General features: G+C 56.7%; 4 protein-coding genes across 4 annotated transcripts; 3 read left to right on the forward strand and 1 right to left on the reverse strand.

Annotated features, from left to right (window-relative positions):
• The first annotated feature begins 472 nt into the window (after positions 1–472).
• On the forward strand, positions 473–2544 carry B0I36DRAFT_381037 (Cdc37 N terminal kinase binding-domain-containing protein). The gene is made up of 3 exons (XM_046160839.1): positions 473–704; positions 776–2089; positions 2159–2544. The coding sequence occupies exons 1-3, from the start codon at positions 681–683 to the stop codon at positions 2276–2278; spliced, it is 1458 nt and encodes a 485-aa protein (XP_046017051.1). The 5' UTR covers positions 473–680; the 3' UTR covers positions 2279–2544.
• A 1099-nt stretch (positions 2545–3643) lies between these two features.
• B0I36DRAFT_359558 (PLC-like phosphodiesterase) lies at positions 3644–6750 on the forward strand (the record flags this gene model as incomplete). Its single annotated transcript, XM_046158152.1, has 5 exons — positions 3644–4888; positions 5659–5805; positions 5944–6049; positions 6267–6369; positions 6678–6750. 5 exons carry the CDS (start codon positions 3644–3646, stop codon positions 6748–6750), a joined length of 1674 nt encoding a protein of 557 aa, XP_046017052.1.
• Positions 6751–7391: 641 nt separating this feature from the next.
• B0I36DRAFT_372172 (uncharacterized protein) lies at positions 7392–8939 on the reverse strand (the record flags this gene model as incomplete). Its single annotated transcript, XM_046160091.1, has 3 exons — positions 7392–7764; positions 7857–8694; positions 8867–8939. 3 exons carry the CDS (start codon positions 8937–8939, stop codon positions 7392–7394), a joined length of 1284 nt encoding a protein of 427 aa, XP_046017053.1.
• Positions 8940–9930: 991 nt separating this feature from the next.
• On the forward strand, positions 9931–11630 carry B0I36DRAFT_372179 (uncharacterized protein; the record flags this gene model as incomplete). The annotated part of the gene is made up of 2 exons (XM_046160093.1): positions 9931–10881; positions 10941–11630. 2 exons carry the CDS (start codon positions 9931–9933, stop codon positions 11628–11630), a joined length of 1641 nt encoding a protein of 546 aa, XP_046017054.1.
• Positions 11631–12153: the final 523 nt, after the last annotated feature.

Here is a 12153-nt window from a genome sequence, read left to right on the forward strand (position 1 = left end):
CAGCGAGTATTGGTTGGAGACGGAGGGCGGAGCTCGTCTGATCCTTCTAGAAGCGAGCTTGCAATCGAGTCGCCCATGATGGCTCTCATGCGTCTTTGATTGGCATATCACTGGCCATGTTTTCGAACAATTCAGGCAATGTGCCTGTCAGTCAAGGTGCTGGCCTGAGGCGACGTTGCCTCGCAATCGGGTAGACACGCGGAGACAGAAATCCACAATTATTAGAAAGGAGTTCAGGCAGCCGAAAACTCAAAGTCCATCGGAATGAAAAAAAATAAAAAAATTGAGAGCCACCGAAGTATACCGTGTCGTATCATGACACTGTACTATTTGTCATATCCGACAACGGGTGCTCTCCTGTCAGAATTGAGAACTGCAACTTTGTTGTTGGTGCGTTTGCCGCCCCTGAGGCTGAGAGCAGTAAACGCACTCCAAAATGTGTCCAGCCAGCGGGGCAGCAAAGCACCCCGCACCCATGCCGTCAGTGGGCAATCGTTTTGGAGCTCAGACAATACAGCTTCATGCATCTAGAAGCTTCGCTGCAACTTTCGCAGCTCGGCTGTCCTGTACTTGCTTCCTCTAACTTATCTTCTTGCCCTACCCTGGGCTGTGTAGAACTCGTGTCTTCACACACCTTACCACATTCCCACTTGACGTGATCAAGCGATACAGACTTCACAATGCCTGTCGACTACAGCAAATGGGTAAGTTGAGCTCTGGGGGAGCCATCCATTCTTGACACAAGAACGAAACTAACCATCAGCAACAATGCTAGGACGCCCTCGAGCTTAGTGACGATTCGGATATCGAGGTCCACCCCAACGTCGACAAGCGATCCTTCATCCGAGCCAAGCAGAACCAGATCCACGCCGAGCGGCAGCAGCGCAAGCTGCAGATTGAAACCCTCAAGTACGAGCGCCAGATCAACGATGGCCTAATCAAGAGGATATCGGCCCTGCTCGCGGCCCTCAAGAAGCATGCGTCCGAGGCCGAGTCCCGCAACCCGGCAGAGGTCGCCTTCCAGGCCGTCATGGAGTCTGCAGGCAACCCGGCCGACGACAAGCCGCCCGCGCGGCCAGAGGGCGTGCACGCCAATGCCGAGCAGCCACCCTCGTATACCAAGATGATGGCGTCCCTGCTCGACCAGGTCAACAAGGCCATGGACGAGAAGAAGCCTGAGAATAGATACACTGCCATGGTGGCGGAGATTGAGGACCACCTCAGCAAGGTTGAAGATCTCCAAAAGCAGCTGCTTGAGAAGCTGGCAGAGCTGGAGAAGGAAGAGGGCCGCAAAATCACGAGTGAGGGTCTCCGAGACGGCTTCAACACATCACATGTTGCGAAGTCGACCCCTGCGGCGGCAGGTAGCGACAAGAAGACGAGCAACACCAGCACCAGCAGCAGCCAGCCCGAACTACTCAACCCGAACTTTTCTGCTCAAGCGGCGCAGCCGCCAAAGGACGCAGCCAGCGCCGGCGATGAGGACGACATGGACGCCTCGGCGGACGGGCGCAAATTTGCAAGCATCAAGGCTTCCGAGTACCGCGAGTCTCATGCCTTCATCACGTCGCACCCCCACATCCTTGCCGAGAAGGAGACAGACGGCATCCTCGTGATGGCATTCGATGCGCAGCTGGAAGGCAAGGATGATGTGGCGCGGAATTGCGTCCACCAAGCGCTACTGCTGCAGTATTGCAGGTCCCTCGGGCGGGACGGTGTGTCGCTTTTCTTCAAGCGCGTGACGACGAAAGGTCATCAAGCGCAGGATGTCTTCTACAAGGACGTACAGGATACCTACTTTAGAATCAAGAATCGCACAAAGGAGATCAATGCGGAAAGGGCAGCTGAAGGGTCTGGGGATGTCGAACAAATCCAGCTCCACGCGGTGGAGCCGGGCACGGAGATCAAGATCAGGATACCCCCGGCAGACAGCCAAGACGAGGAGGAGAAGCGAGGCCGCGAGATCTTTGACAGCTTTGCGCCGGATATGAAGAAGGCGCTGGAGTCTGGCAGTCTCGACAAGGTCAACCAGGTCCTGGGTAAGATGAAGGTGGCTGATGCCGAGGAGCTTGTTGGGCTACTGAGCGAGGTATGTTTTTGCAAATGTGCCATGCCGAAATGTCGGATTGCAGAATGACTGACTGACGGAAACTTCTAGGCTGGCGTGTTGAGTTTGGAGGAGGAGGTGATTGACGCGACAACCGAGGAGGGAAAGCGGAGGATCAAGGAGATGGAAGACGAGGCCGCACTGGAGTCATATGCCGCGGATCCTGAGTAAATGACAATGCCTGAGGATATCCTCTGAATCGAGCGCAAAAACCAGAGCCTTTTTTGAACGAAGGATAACGTGGAAAGAGCGTATGCCTGCAAACCTGTGACGTGAAGAGTCTCGTCCAGTCTGCTCACGCCAACCCCTGTCGACTACCATGCGAACGGCGGTGCATAGTTGAGTACTTTGCCAGTATGCAGCAGAAGGGACTGATGGAAATCACAAGCACCTGCACCTGAACGCCAACATTCTCGCATTTGAGCAAGTGTCTCCGAAGACGATTGGAATACACCGCGAAAAGTTGCCCAATGGCTCACTCCGCAACGCATGCCAGCAACAAGAATCACGATGCTGCACTGTGCAACTGCGGTTTATTGCGAGACAAGACCGTTTTGGGTCACGGGACATTAGCATCGCGTGATCCTGACGGACTCTCAGCAATGGTGGTGCTTAATTTTAGTTCCCCATCTCCCACCATGGTTTTCTCTAGGTTTGACTCAGCCAGGAGAATGCCTTGTCTCAGCACACCATTACGCATGCTGTCATTGTTCAGCGCCCGTCAGCGCCAGGAGCAGCCTCCCCGCCAACCTTGACAAGTGTTCGAGCATGGAATCAGCCAAGACAGGAGATGTCATTTGCACCACACCCATCGGCAGGTCGGTCTGTTGCTCCCGCAGCTGAAGAGCAGTGCATTGTCTCGCTCCGTCGTGCTGTCCCCTGCAGTGTGGATATTGCCAAGCCAAGCCACGAAACTGGCGACGCGTGGCATGCTAAGCACGATCCAGTGATCGCTACGAGGAACGAGCCCTCCAATTGCCTGTCAGAACAAGTGAGAAGAGTCCTTTCCTCTGTTGCTGCCGGCTCCCGCACAGCCCAACTGCCAGGAGCCAGCCCACAGCGTCGCCACTGGGGCGTTAGTGCCCGCACCCTCCCCTGATCTTACAGGACCCCGAGGACGAGGATCAGGGGCATGTGTGTGTGGATGAGCTGTGCAGGGTTGTTTTCGGTACTGCATGGTATTCATGTGGCTGTCTGCAAGGGGAAGACTGCAACTTTCCGCCTGCAAGTAGTTTATTGCTTTTCGTCAGAGGTTGTCCTCTCATTCAGCATCATCACTTTTTGGGGGATTTTAGCGCATGTAACATCTCGCCCGCATTACGCTTGAATCCTCGCGACAACCTCGGGGTGTCTCACTTTTGCTTCCTCGCCTCCCCCGGATTGTTTACATTTGACAATCCCTTTTGTATTTGAACTTTCGAAACCTTATTCTGAGATTTGGTTATACTCCTTTGTCGGAGAGGAGAGGGGAATAGTTCTGCTACCTCGGCATCATCCGCACATCATATCGCACAATATTGGGAGCTCAGCTACACGATGCGTGGCTCTCAGCTACACTCATTGCTGGCCATAGCAGCCACGATCCTTCTTGGTCCCAACACAGCAGCCACATCGGCGACATCCGCAGTCAATGCCAGGAACAGTAGTAACAGCATATCAGCCACTGCCAGACGCGCCGCAACAACATGCAACGGCTCACCAACATTATGTGACCGGCGGTACGACTCGGTGACACACCTGGGTGCGCACAACTCGGCGTTTGTTCGTGATGCCAGCACCAACAACTCGATAGCCGGGAACCAGTACTTCCCTGCCACGAGAGCCCTGGACGACGGGGTCCGGCTGCTGCAGGCGCAGACGCACGATCTAAAGGGGGTCATCGAGCTTTGCCACTCGTCGTGCGATCTGCTCGACGCCGGGTCCTTGGAAACTTGGCTGGCGGGGATCAAGACCTGGCTGGACGGGCATCCGGATGAGGTCATCACGATACTGCTCGTCAACGGCGGCGGCGGGCACGACGCGGCCGAGTTTGGGAGGGTGTTTGAGGCTGCCGGGCTGGATGCATACGGCCATGTCCCGCCGCCACAGCCGGCGACAACGGCGGCAGCAACAACGGCGTGGCCGACACTGGGGAGCATGATTGCCGCCGACAAGCGGCTCGTCGTCTTCATCGAGTCCATCACCCCCAGCCCGGCGTACCCCTTTTTGTTATCAGAGTTCGAGTACGTCTTTGAGACGCCCTACGCGGTGACCTCGCCCACGGGGTTCAACTGCACCCTCGACCGTCCTCGCAACCAGGCGGCGGCCTGGTGGTCCGCATCGCCCAGCACGGCATTACAGGCGGGCAAGCTGCCCCTGATGAACCACTTCCGGTACAACACGATCGACACCGGGTCCGGGGCCGGTGGTCTCGGCACGATTATGTTCCCGGCGAGCGAGGACGTCGCCGTGACGAATAGCCCGGATGTGGGTAGGGGCCAGGAGGGCTCGCTGGGCGCGCACGCGGATATGTGCGTGGGTGCGTGGGCGGGAAGGGCGCCGACTTTTGTGCTGGTGGACTTTTATAGCGAGGGTCCTGCTATCGAGACGGCGGATCGGTTGAATGGCGTTGCGAGCAGTAGTAGTAATGGTGGTGGTGGTAGCAGCGGGCCACAATCATCGCCGGCAACACCATCACCTTCGGCTTCGACGACGACGACGACATTGACAGGCAATGGCAGTGGCGGGGGCGGCGGTCTAGACCGGGATAACGGCGTGGCGTTTGGGCTGGTCGTGTTTCTTGTGGGCGCTCTGGTCATGCTATAGTATAGGCACGAATGCGTCCGCGTTGGATCTGTCAGGTGCTGATTTCCACATGTACAGCGCTCGGGTTTTTTTTGTTTACCGGATACCAGGTCATATGGCATAGCGATGGAGTTTAGGAGAGGTCCTTTTTTCTTTTTTCGGTGAGGCTGGACCTCTCTAAATGGTTCGAAAGAGTCCTTCAGTTGAAACTCCAGATGTTCCTTGATATTGATTGGAGCAGGACTGATATCAGATATACGTGCAATTATCTCGTGAGGTATCGGGGTGCAGCTGCAGGAGATGTCCATGGAAGCCGACGAGTTACTGTTTCGGAAGGTTCAACTTATATCGAGGGTGTGCTCTCCACGTGCTGTATCCTAGATCACGATGTTCTCACTTCTGGACCCCCGAGTGAGCAGCCGGAAGGTTGAGTCCGGCCGCCCTGTAGCCCGGCTCAGGGTGCGGGCAGGCGGGGGCGTGACTGACTGACTGACCTCCGCCGATCCGGTCCGGGGCACGCAGCCATCCACTCAAAATGACCGGCACCGTCCGTTCGCTCTCCAGACCCGGACCTCGCACCCGCATGCTCCCGTCCTGCCATGTACCCTGCGCCGCCTGCTCTCCTCCCAGCAGCACTTCCACGCCAGCGCCTTTCTCGTCTGTCCACGTTTCGTGCGTTTCATCCGCTACAGCGCAACTTCCGAGCACAGCCGGCATCGGTGCGTCACCAACGTGGGGCACAAAAGGCAACACTTCCTCCGGCAAAGACGTTCCACATCCTCCCACCGGCAAGACAACGCGCGCAAGATTCCAAGATGTCAGCAGCCGATAGCACCACCACCAATGCAGAAGGCTCGCCGTACAATGACGTCCCCGTGCCGGAGCGATGCTACGCCGACTTCTGCCTCGTCCCGGTTCGTGCACACAGACCACTCTTCTCTTGTGACCCCAATCACATACTTCAGCCTGCAGACCTATTTTTTCTTTTTCCCAAGTCAGTCCGTGAACCTTGCTAACCTATGGGGTGTTCTTTCCGTTCTTGGGGGAAACAGGTCGGAACCGGCAACGTCTCCGTGGCAGAAGAGGTCGCCGAGGTTCAGCGCCTGCTCAGGGCGAGCGGGCTGACCTGCACAATGCACTCGGCGGGCACGACGCTAGGTGCGTTTTTTTCACTCTGCATCACGCATCCGTGTGTTTTGTTCTTTTATCAACACCGTGCCTGTGCTACTCAGAGTCGTCTCCCGGGAACGAATCGAGGGCAAATTATTTCTCTCCTCACATTTGAGAATTCTGAAACTATATCTCCTACTTGGGGGAAACCCGCCTTTCAAGTTGTACAAGAGAGTATTATCAAAAACTGACTGTGCAGAAACAGAGGGGTCATGGTCCCAGGTCTTCCACGTCATCGGCCAGGCGCACACGCTCGTCCACAGAAAGGGCGTGCTTCGCGTGCAGACCTCGATGCGCGTCGGGACGAGGTCAGTTTGACTTGATGTTTCCCAATGAAAACTTCTTCACTCCTCGTCTATCCGCCTTTGCACCAACCCCCCCTTTTTTTTTTTTTTGGGTTCCTTTCTTCCACCTTCCCTTTGCCATCAGCCTCTTACAGTCTTCCCTCCCTACCTATGGACTCATTAATGTTTTCTGCTCCCCCCTCTCTGAAACCCCCTCCTCCCACTTCTTCATAACTACAACTTCGCGCGTGCTGCTTGATGAGCCCCATGTCCGCCATGCTGATCAAAAAAACATCCACCCCGTCTCGGGGTCGAATTTCTCACGTGTATAGAACCGACAAGACCCAGACCGCGCAGGACAAAGTCAGGCGCGTCGAGGACATTCTCTCCGCGGACAGCAAGTAAGAAAAGAAAAGAAAAAGAAAGAAAAAACCCCGACCATTGAGAACGAGCGTAGCCAGTACTGGTCGGTTCTGCTTTCCACCTTGTTGTGTATGTGCGGGATTAGACGAGTGTGCAAGAACAAGGAACAAGGATGATAGGTGGGCGTTGAGCAGGCGAACAGACAAAGGGATGGTTTCTGTGTGGTTTTTCACGGTCACAAAATCGTGGCCCGGGACGAACAATGCAGGATTATCCAGTCAATTAACTCGTTTCTTTTTTTCCCCACCGCGGGTGGTGATGTATACATATATATACACACGGCCGTGTATCTGCGAACCGCCCTCTTCCTCCCCCTTTTCCTGTCTTCCATATTGGAAAGAAAAACAACCCGGTGCCCCCCGCCTAAGCCCTGATATCATCCTGAAATTCCCTTTACATTGGTACAAACAGGCATCCTACAACCCATCTCGCCCCAGCTCCGATCACCTCGCAATGCTCCCACAGTCAAACGTTAACGCTTCCCGACAAAGTGGTCCCCAAGTTGTACACGAACGCAATGTCCAACGGCGCGGCGCCGCGGTGAGACAAGGGGTTCGCCAGTGTCCAGCGGAGGTGTTTCTGGCCGGCTGCGCAGCATTTCCTGAGCCGACACGCAGCTTTGCTCAGCCGCGCATGGTCTGTCTCTTGTTCATCTTGCGGACCTCCTTCTCGCGCTCCTTCTCGAGGTACTTCTTCTGGGCCTTGGCGTCGAGGGCCGCGAGCTCGGCGTCGCGCTTGGCCTTCTTGGCCTTGTCGCGCTCGAGGGCGCGCTCCTCGGCCTTCTCCTCGTCCAGAACCTTCTGGATCTGCTTGACGTTCTCGTCGCGGATCGACTTGATCTTGCGCAGCACCTCCGGGCGGAAGTGGGCGACTGCGGCGAGGTGGTCGGCCAGGCGGACGAAGCAGGTCAGCAGCGGGAGCAGGTCGTCGTACTTGTCGGACGAAGGCAGGCGGTAGCGGAGGTAGAGTCTCTTGCGAGGGGCGGTCTCCTCAATGCTGGAAAGTATATGCAGGTGTTAGTATCCAATATATTTATATATATTAATGTGTACACATGACCTCACAAGGACAAGAACAAACAAACTCACGTTCTGGGCTTCTCAATGGGCTGGTCAGACACAATCAAGCAGTCAAAGAGTTCGCCGGCCTGGGTGACGGCGGCGGCGAGCTCGTCGGTGAGCAGGGCGGCGGTGATCTCGGCGCTCTCGCTCATGACGGTGGTCCACTGGGGCAGCTTGGCATTGTCCTTGGTGAAGGTGATGGAGACGTCGTAGCGGTCGTCGCGGAGCTTCTGCATCTTGTCCTTGTTGACGACGGCCCAGACGAAGCCGTCGTAGGCGCTCTTGGAGTCCTTGCTGCGCAGCTCCATGGCGCCTGGGATGCCGGGGACGACTTTGTCTTCTCTGCCATCAAAGGGGTAGATGGTGGCCTCGACGATGTCCAGCGGGGTGGGCACGCTGTCGAGGAAGAAGCCCGAGATGGTCTCGGCAATGGTCATGATGGGGTTGAAGCGCTTGATGAGCTCGAGCTTGACGTCGACAAAGGCAATGTTGGAGCGGCCGGTGGCGTAGCTCGTGTACTCATACAGGCTCTTCTGCTTGAGGACCTTCTCGGGCTGCTTCTCGGCGTCAATGCCCGAGACGAAGCCGACCTGGGAGAACTCGCCCGCGAGGAGGGCGCCATTGGCCTTGGCCCAGGCACGGGCCTTGGACTTGTTGCGCCGCGAGCCGATGACGTGGAGGCTGAAGATGATGGCGATGACGACGAGGATCAGCCCCTCGTTGCGGAACTCGCTCAGGCTGTGGCGCTCGTCGATGCGGTACCACGCGGTGTACGGGCGGGCGGTCTGCGCGGCGGCGAGGTTGCCGGTGGCCTCGAACGGCACGGGGGAGGGCGACGCTGGGCTGGCAGCAAAGTCCTCAAAGTCTGTACGTGCGTGTGCGAAGTGGTTAGCAGCCGCTGTGAGTCGCGAAGAAGGAGGAATAAACCAATGCGCCGCCATCAGACTGCCACACCAGAGACCGCCTGAGCTCGACCGTCGAGGCTGGCGCGGACAATGGCTGGCGCAAGGAGGGAATGCGTGCTGGGGACGACATACCTGAGTCGGGCTTGACGGCCGGCGTCTCGGCAGACTTGCCGCCCCCAAGGACGTTCTTGAGGAAGTCCGCCATGGTTGGGTTGTGCGCTGCTTGGCGAGGGCGATGGTGGGAGTGCTGCTTGCTCGCGCGCGCGGGGTCGTGGCTGGTCACGTCGAGGAGGAGAAGGGGCGACCACAACGAGGATGCGGACAAGGAGAAGGACGAGCTCCGTGGTGGTGTGCGGAGGTGGTGGTGCCCGGTGGAGCCTCCGTTGGTTGCGGCGTGGCAGAATCGCACAGAAGCTCACCTGCACCAGCGCAGTCGAGACCACGACCCAGGACCCCAGACCCCAACTCTCTCCCCACCCCAATCTCAGCTCCTCCTAGGGCTATGCCTGCCTGGCTGCCTGGTTGACCACTGCCCGGACCCGACGGCCTCAGGAGGTCCAAATGGACCTCAACATACAGCGACATATAAGGGGGAGGAGAGCGTGTGTGACCACCCTCTGTTCCGTATCATCAAGTATGCCAGTGTATGTCTGACTGCTCTTCCATCACTGCTCACAGGACCAGTCTCCCCGTGACTTTGGACATTCGTTAAAAGTACGTTTATCCGCACTCACCACGCACGGCCTGGCTGGGGGACCCCAAATGCCCTGCAGCACCAACTAGACCGGTGGAAGCTCCCCTATTGGCCATTTCCCTAGCTTCAATCACGCTTCTGGAAGGTCGTCTCCACACTTTTCCAGGTGAAATACGCACGAGTCGTAAAGGGCGACCCACAGCGTAGCTGCCCCCAAGGTGTGGCTGCTACCTGCACTGTGGCTGAGTGGACCCGCGTTGTTCTGGCAACGTGTGGCTGGCCAAAGTCAACAATTGATCGAGGTGACATCGGCTCCAGCACAAGGCGGATTCAAGGCGACGACGACGACGACGACGACGACACAGAATCCCTTCGATACGAGAACCATTGGACAACGACTCTTTGCTCATACCCTTGCATCACTTCGACTCACAAGCCCCCGACACTCCAAGAAAAACACACCAACACTTAAACACGAAATCTGATGTTATAAGCCCCAATAATGCCGAAGCCCGGCACGATTCGAAAGTACGGCAAGCAGCAAGCCAAGCCAAAGGGCGACCGTCTCTTTGCCGAGCTGCCGCAGACGCCGGTGCGGAGGACGCGGCAGTCGATAGCTGCTGGCGTCTTCCCAGCAGAAGAGGGAGAAGATGCGGTGGGAAGGCTGGCCAAGGATCTCTCCGTGGTCAACATCCACGATGAGAACACACCACCGCCAGAGGAAACACCAGCAGAGCACAACTCGCCGCTAAGGTCACTACCACAAAAAGCACAACCATATAACACACCGCCCCGTTCCGTGACGACCCCGCCCAGGTCACCATCAATCAGCCCTTCACAGCAACTCAGAGCTGATACGGACCACTTCGTCGACCCCGACCCCGAGGACTATGAAGAGGAGGAAAGCCTACGGGTTCTATCCTGGGCCGAAGTCTGCCCTCTTGGCGACCGGATCGTCAAGATTGCAGAGGCCTCCTACGCCGAGGTGTACCGTGTCACCAACGAGCGTGGCACAAGCATCATCAAGGTCATCCGCATGGACTCCCCCATCAAGCCACAGACCAAGCAGCAGCAGAACGCCGGACTCGTCGACGAGCTGTCACACTCAGAGTCAGATCTAGTGGGCGAGCTCCAGATCTCGCAGCTGCTTGCCGACATTCCAGGTTTTGTCATGTACAAGGAGCGGTACATAGTGCAGGGCAAGACCAGTCGGCAGCTCCTGGAGACGCACCAGGCTTTTCAGAGGAGGATCAAGCGCAAGGATCCGGGACGGCTGCAGTTTTATCCTTCCCCCAGCAGATACCTGGACGACACCAAGTTCCTGGTTGTGGAACTTGGGGATGCCGGTGTCGCGCTCGAGGACTTTGACCTCACATCATCAGACCAGTTGTTTGACATCTTCCTGCACTGCGCCATTGCGCTGGCACGAGCCGAGGCGCGGGTCGAGTTTGAGGCAAGTTTTAGTGCGCAAGTCTGTATATGGTCAGCTACGAACTAACAACCAACGTAAAGCATCGTGATCTGCACGAGGGCAACCTGTGCATACGGCGTATCGGCGAGCCCGTGCCGCCTGAAGAGCGTGATCGATCCACATGTTTCGGCTTCTCGGGACTGGACATCACGATCCTCGACTATGGACTTTCCCGGGCCTCGATTTACACCGATGAAGAGGGCGAACAAGTGGAAGCCATTGCCTACGACATGGAAAGAGACCTGTCTCTCTTCCGGAGTGAACACGCTCCGCAGTGTCAGGTCTACCGGCGTATGCGCTCGTTCCTGCTCCGCGATGACAGAGCGTGCTTGCCACCAGGCGCCCACTGCACACCGTATGAGAGCGGTGTCGACGGCCCAATTGACTGGAGGGTACATGAGCCGTACACCAATGTGCTTTGGCTGGCCTATCTCTTTGAATACATGACAGCCAACTTCCGAGGACCAAAGAAAGACCTGACAATGTTCAAGCGCCTCGTCAAGAACCTCTGGCACCACCTCGACCCGGATGCTGGGCCCGAAGTGCCCGGGTTCGAGAGCGCGAGCGACATTGTCCGATATGCCGTGGAGTCGGGCTGGGTCGACGAGGACCAGCTGATGGGTGGCAGGGACGAGATTGAAAAGTCGATACTCTCGATCTTGACGGAAGACCATGGTGACCGCACGGATTTATCCGTCCGGAGGTCTCCCCGGAAGCAGCGGCCGCATTGAATAGCAAGCGATGTTACCTGTGATTCTTTGACTTTTTGGGGGCATTGGCGGAGATACCATACATAGTTTGCGGCATTTGTTTGCGAGCGGCGTTCTTGTGCCTGGCTGGGGTTTTGCCGTTCTGCGGAGGTTTCTGCCGAATGAATTGCTGTACGTTTTGGTTTCGTATGCATTTTTTCAACTACCTTGGCTGATACTTGGCTATGCTGCTCTCAATCGGTGTTTCCTGCAAGACATGTATTTTGCGAAAGGAAGAAATCTAGGCTAGTAAGTGAAACCACATCTCGTTGTCGAGATCGCGCCTGGGCATTTACCGTAAATCCAACCCCCCGAAAAATACGGCCTTGCAGCACGAGTAAACATGGAGAAAGCCGGCAGAGTGCACGCCAAAAGGTATGTAATGACTGCAAGCTCCTGTCTGTCGTGGACGTACGTTGTCGAGTATTCGTGAAGCAAAGTCTGGCAAGCGGCATTTCTAACGGCAAACTGCCAGATCAAGACGTCGTCAAAACCCCGAGGCTAT

The sequence above is a fragment of the Microdochium trichocladiopsis genome (genome assembly GCF_020744255.1).
Source record: "Microdochium trichocladiopsis strain MPI-CAGE-CH-0230 chromosome Unknown B0I36scaffold_2, whole genome shotgun sequence".
In the NCBI taxonomy this organism is placed as follows: Eukaryota; Fungi; Ascomycota; class Sordariomycetes; order Xylariales; family Microdochiaceae; genus Microdochium; species Microdochium trichocladiopsis.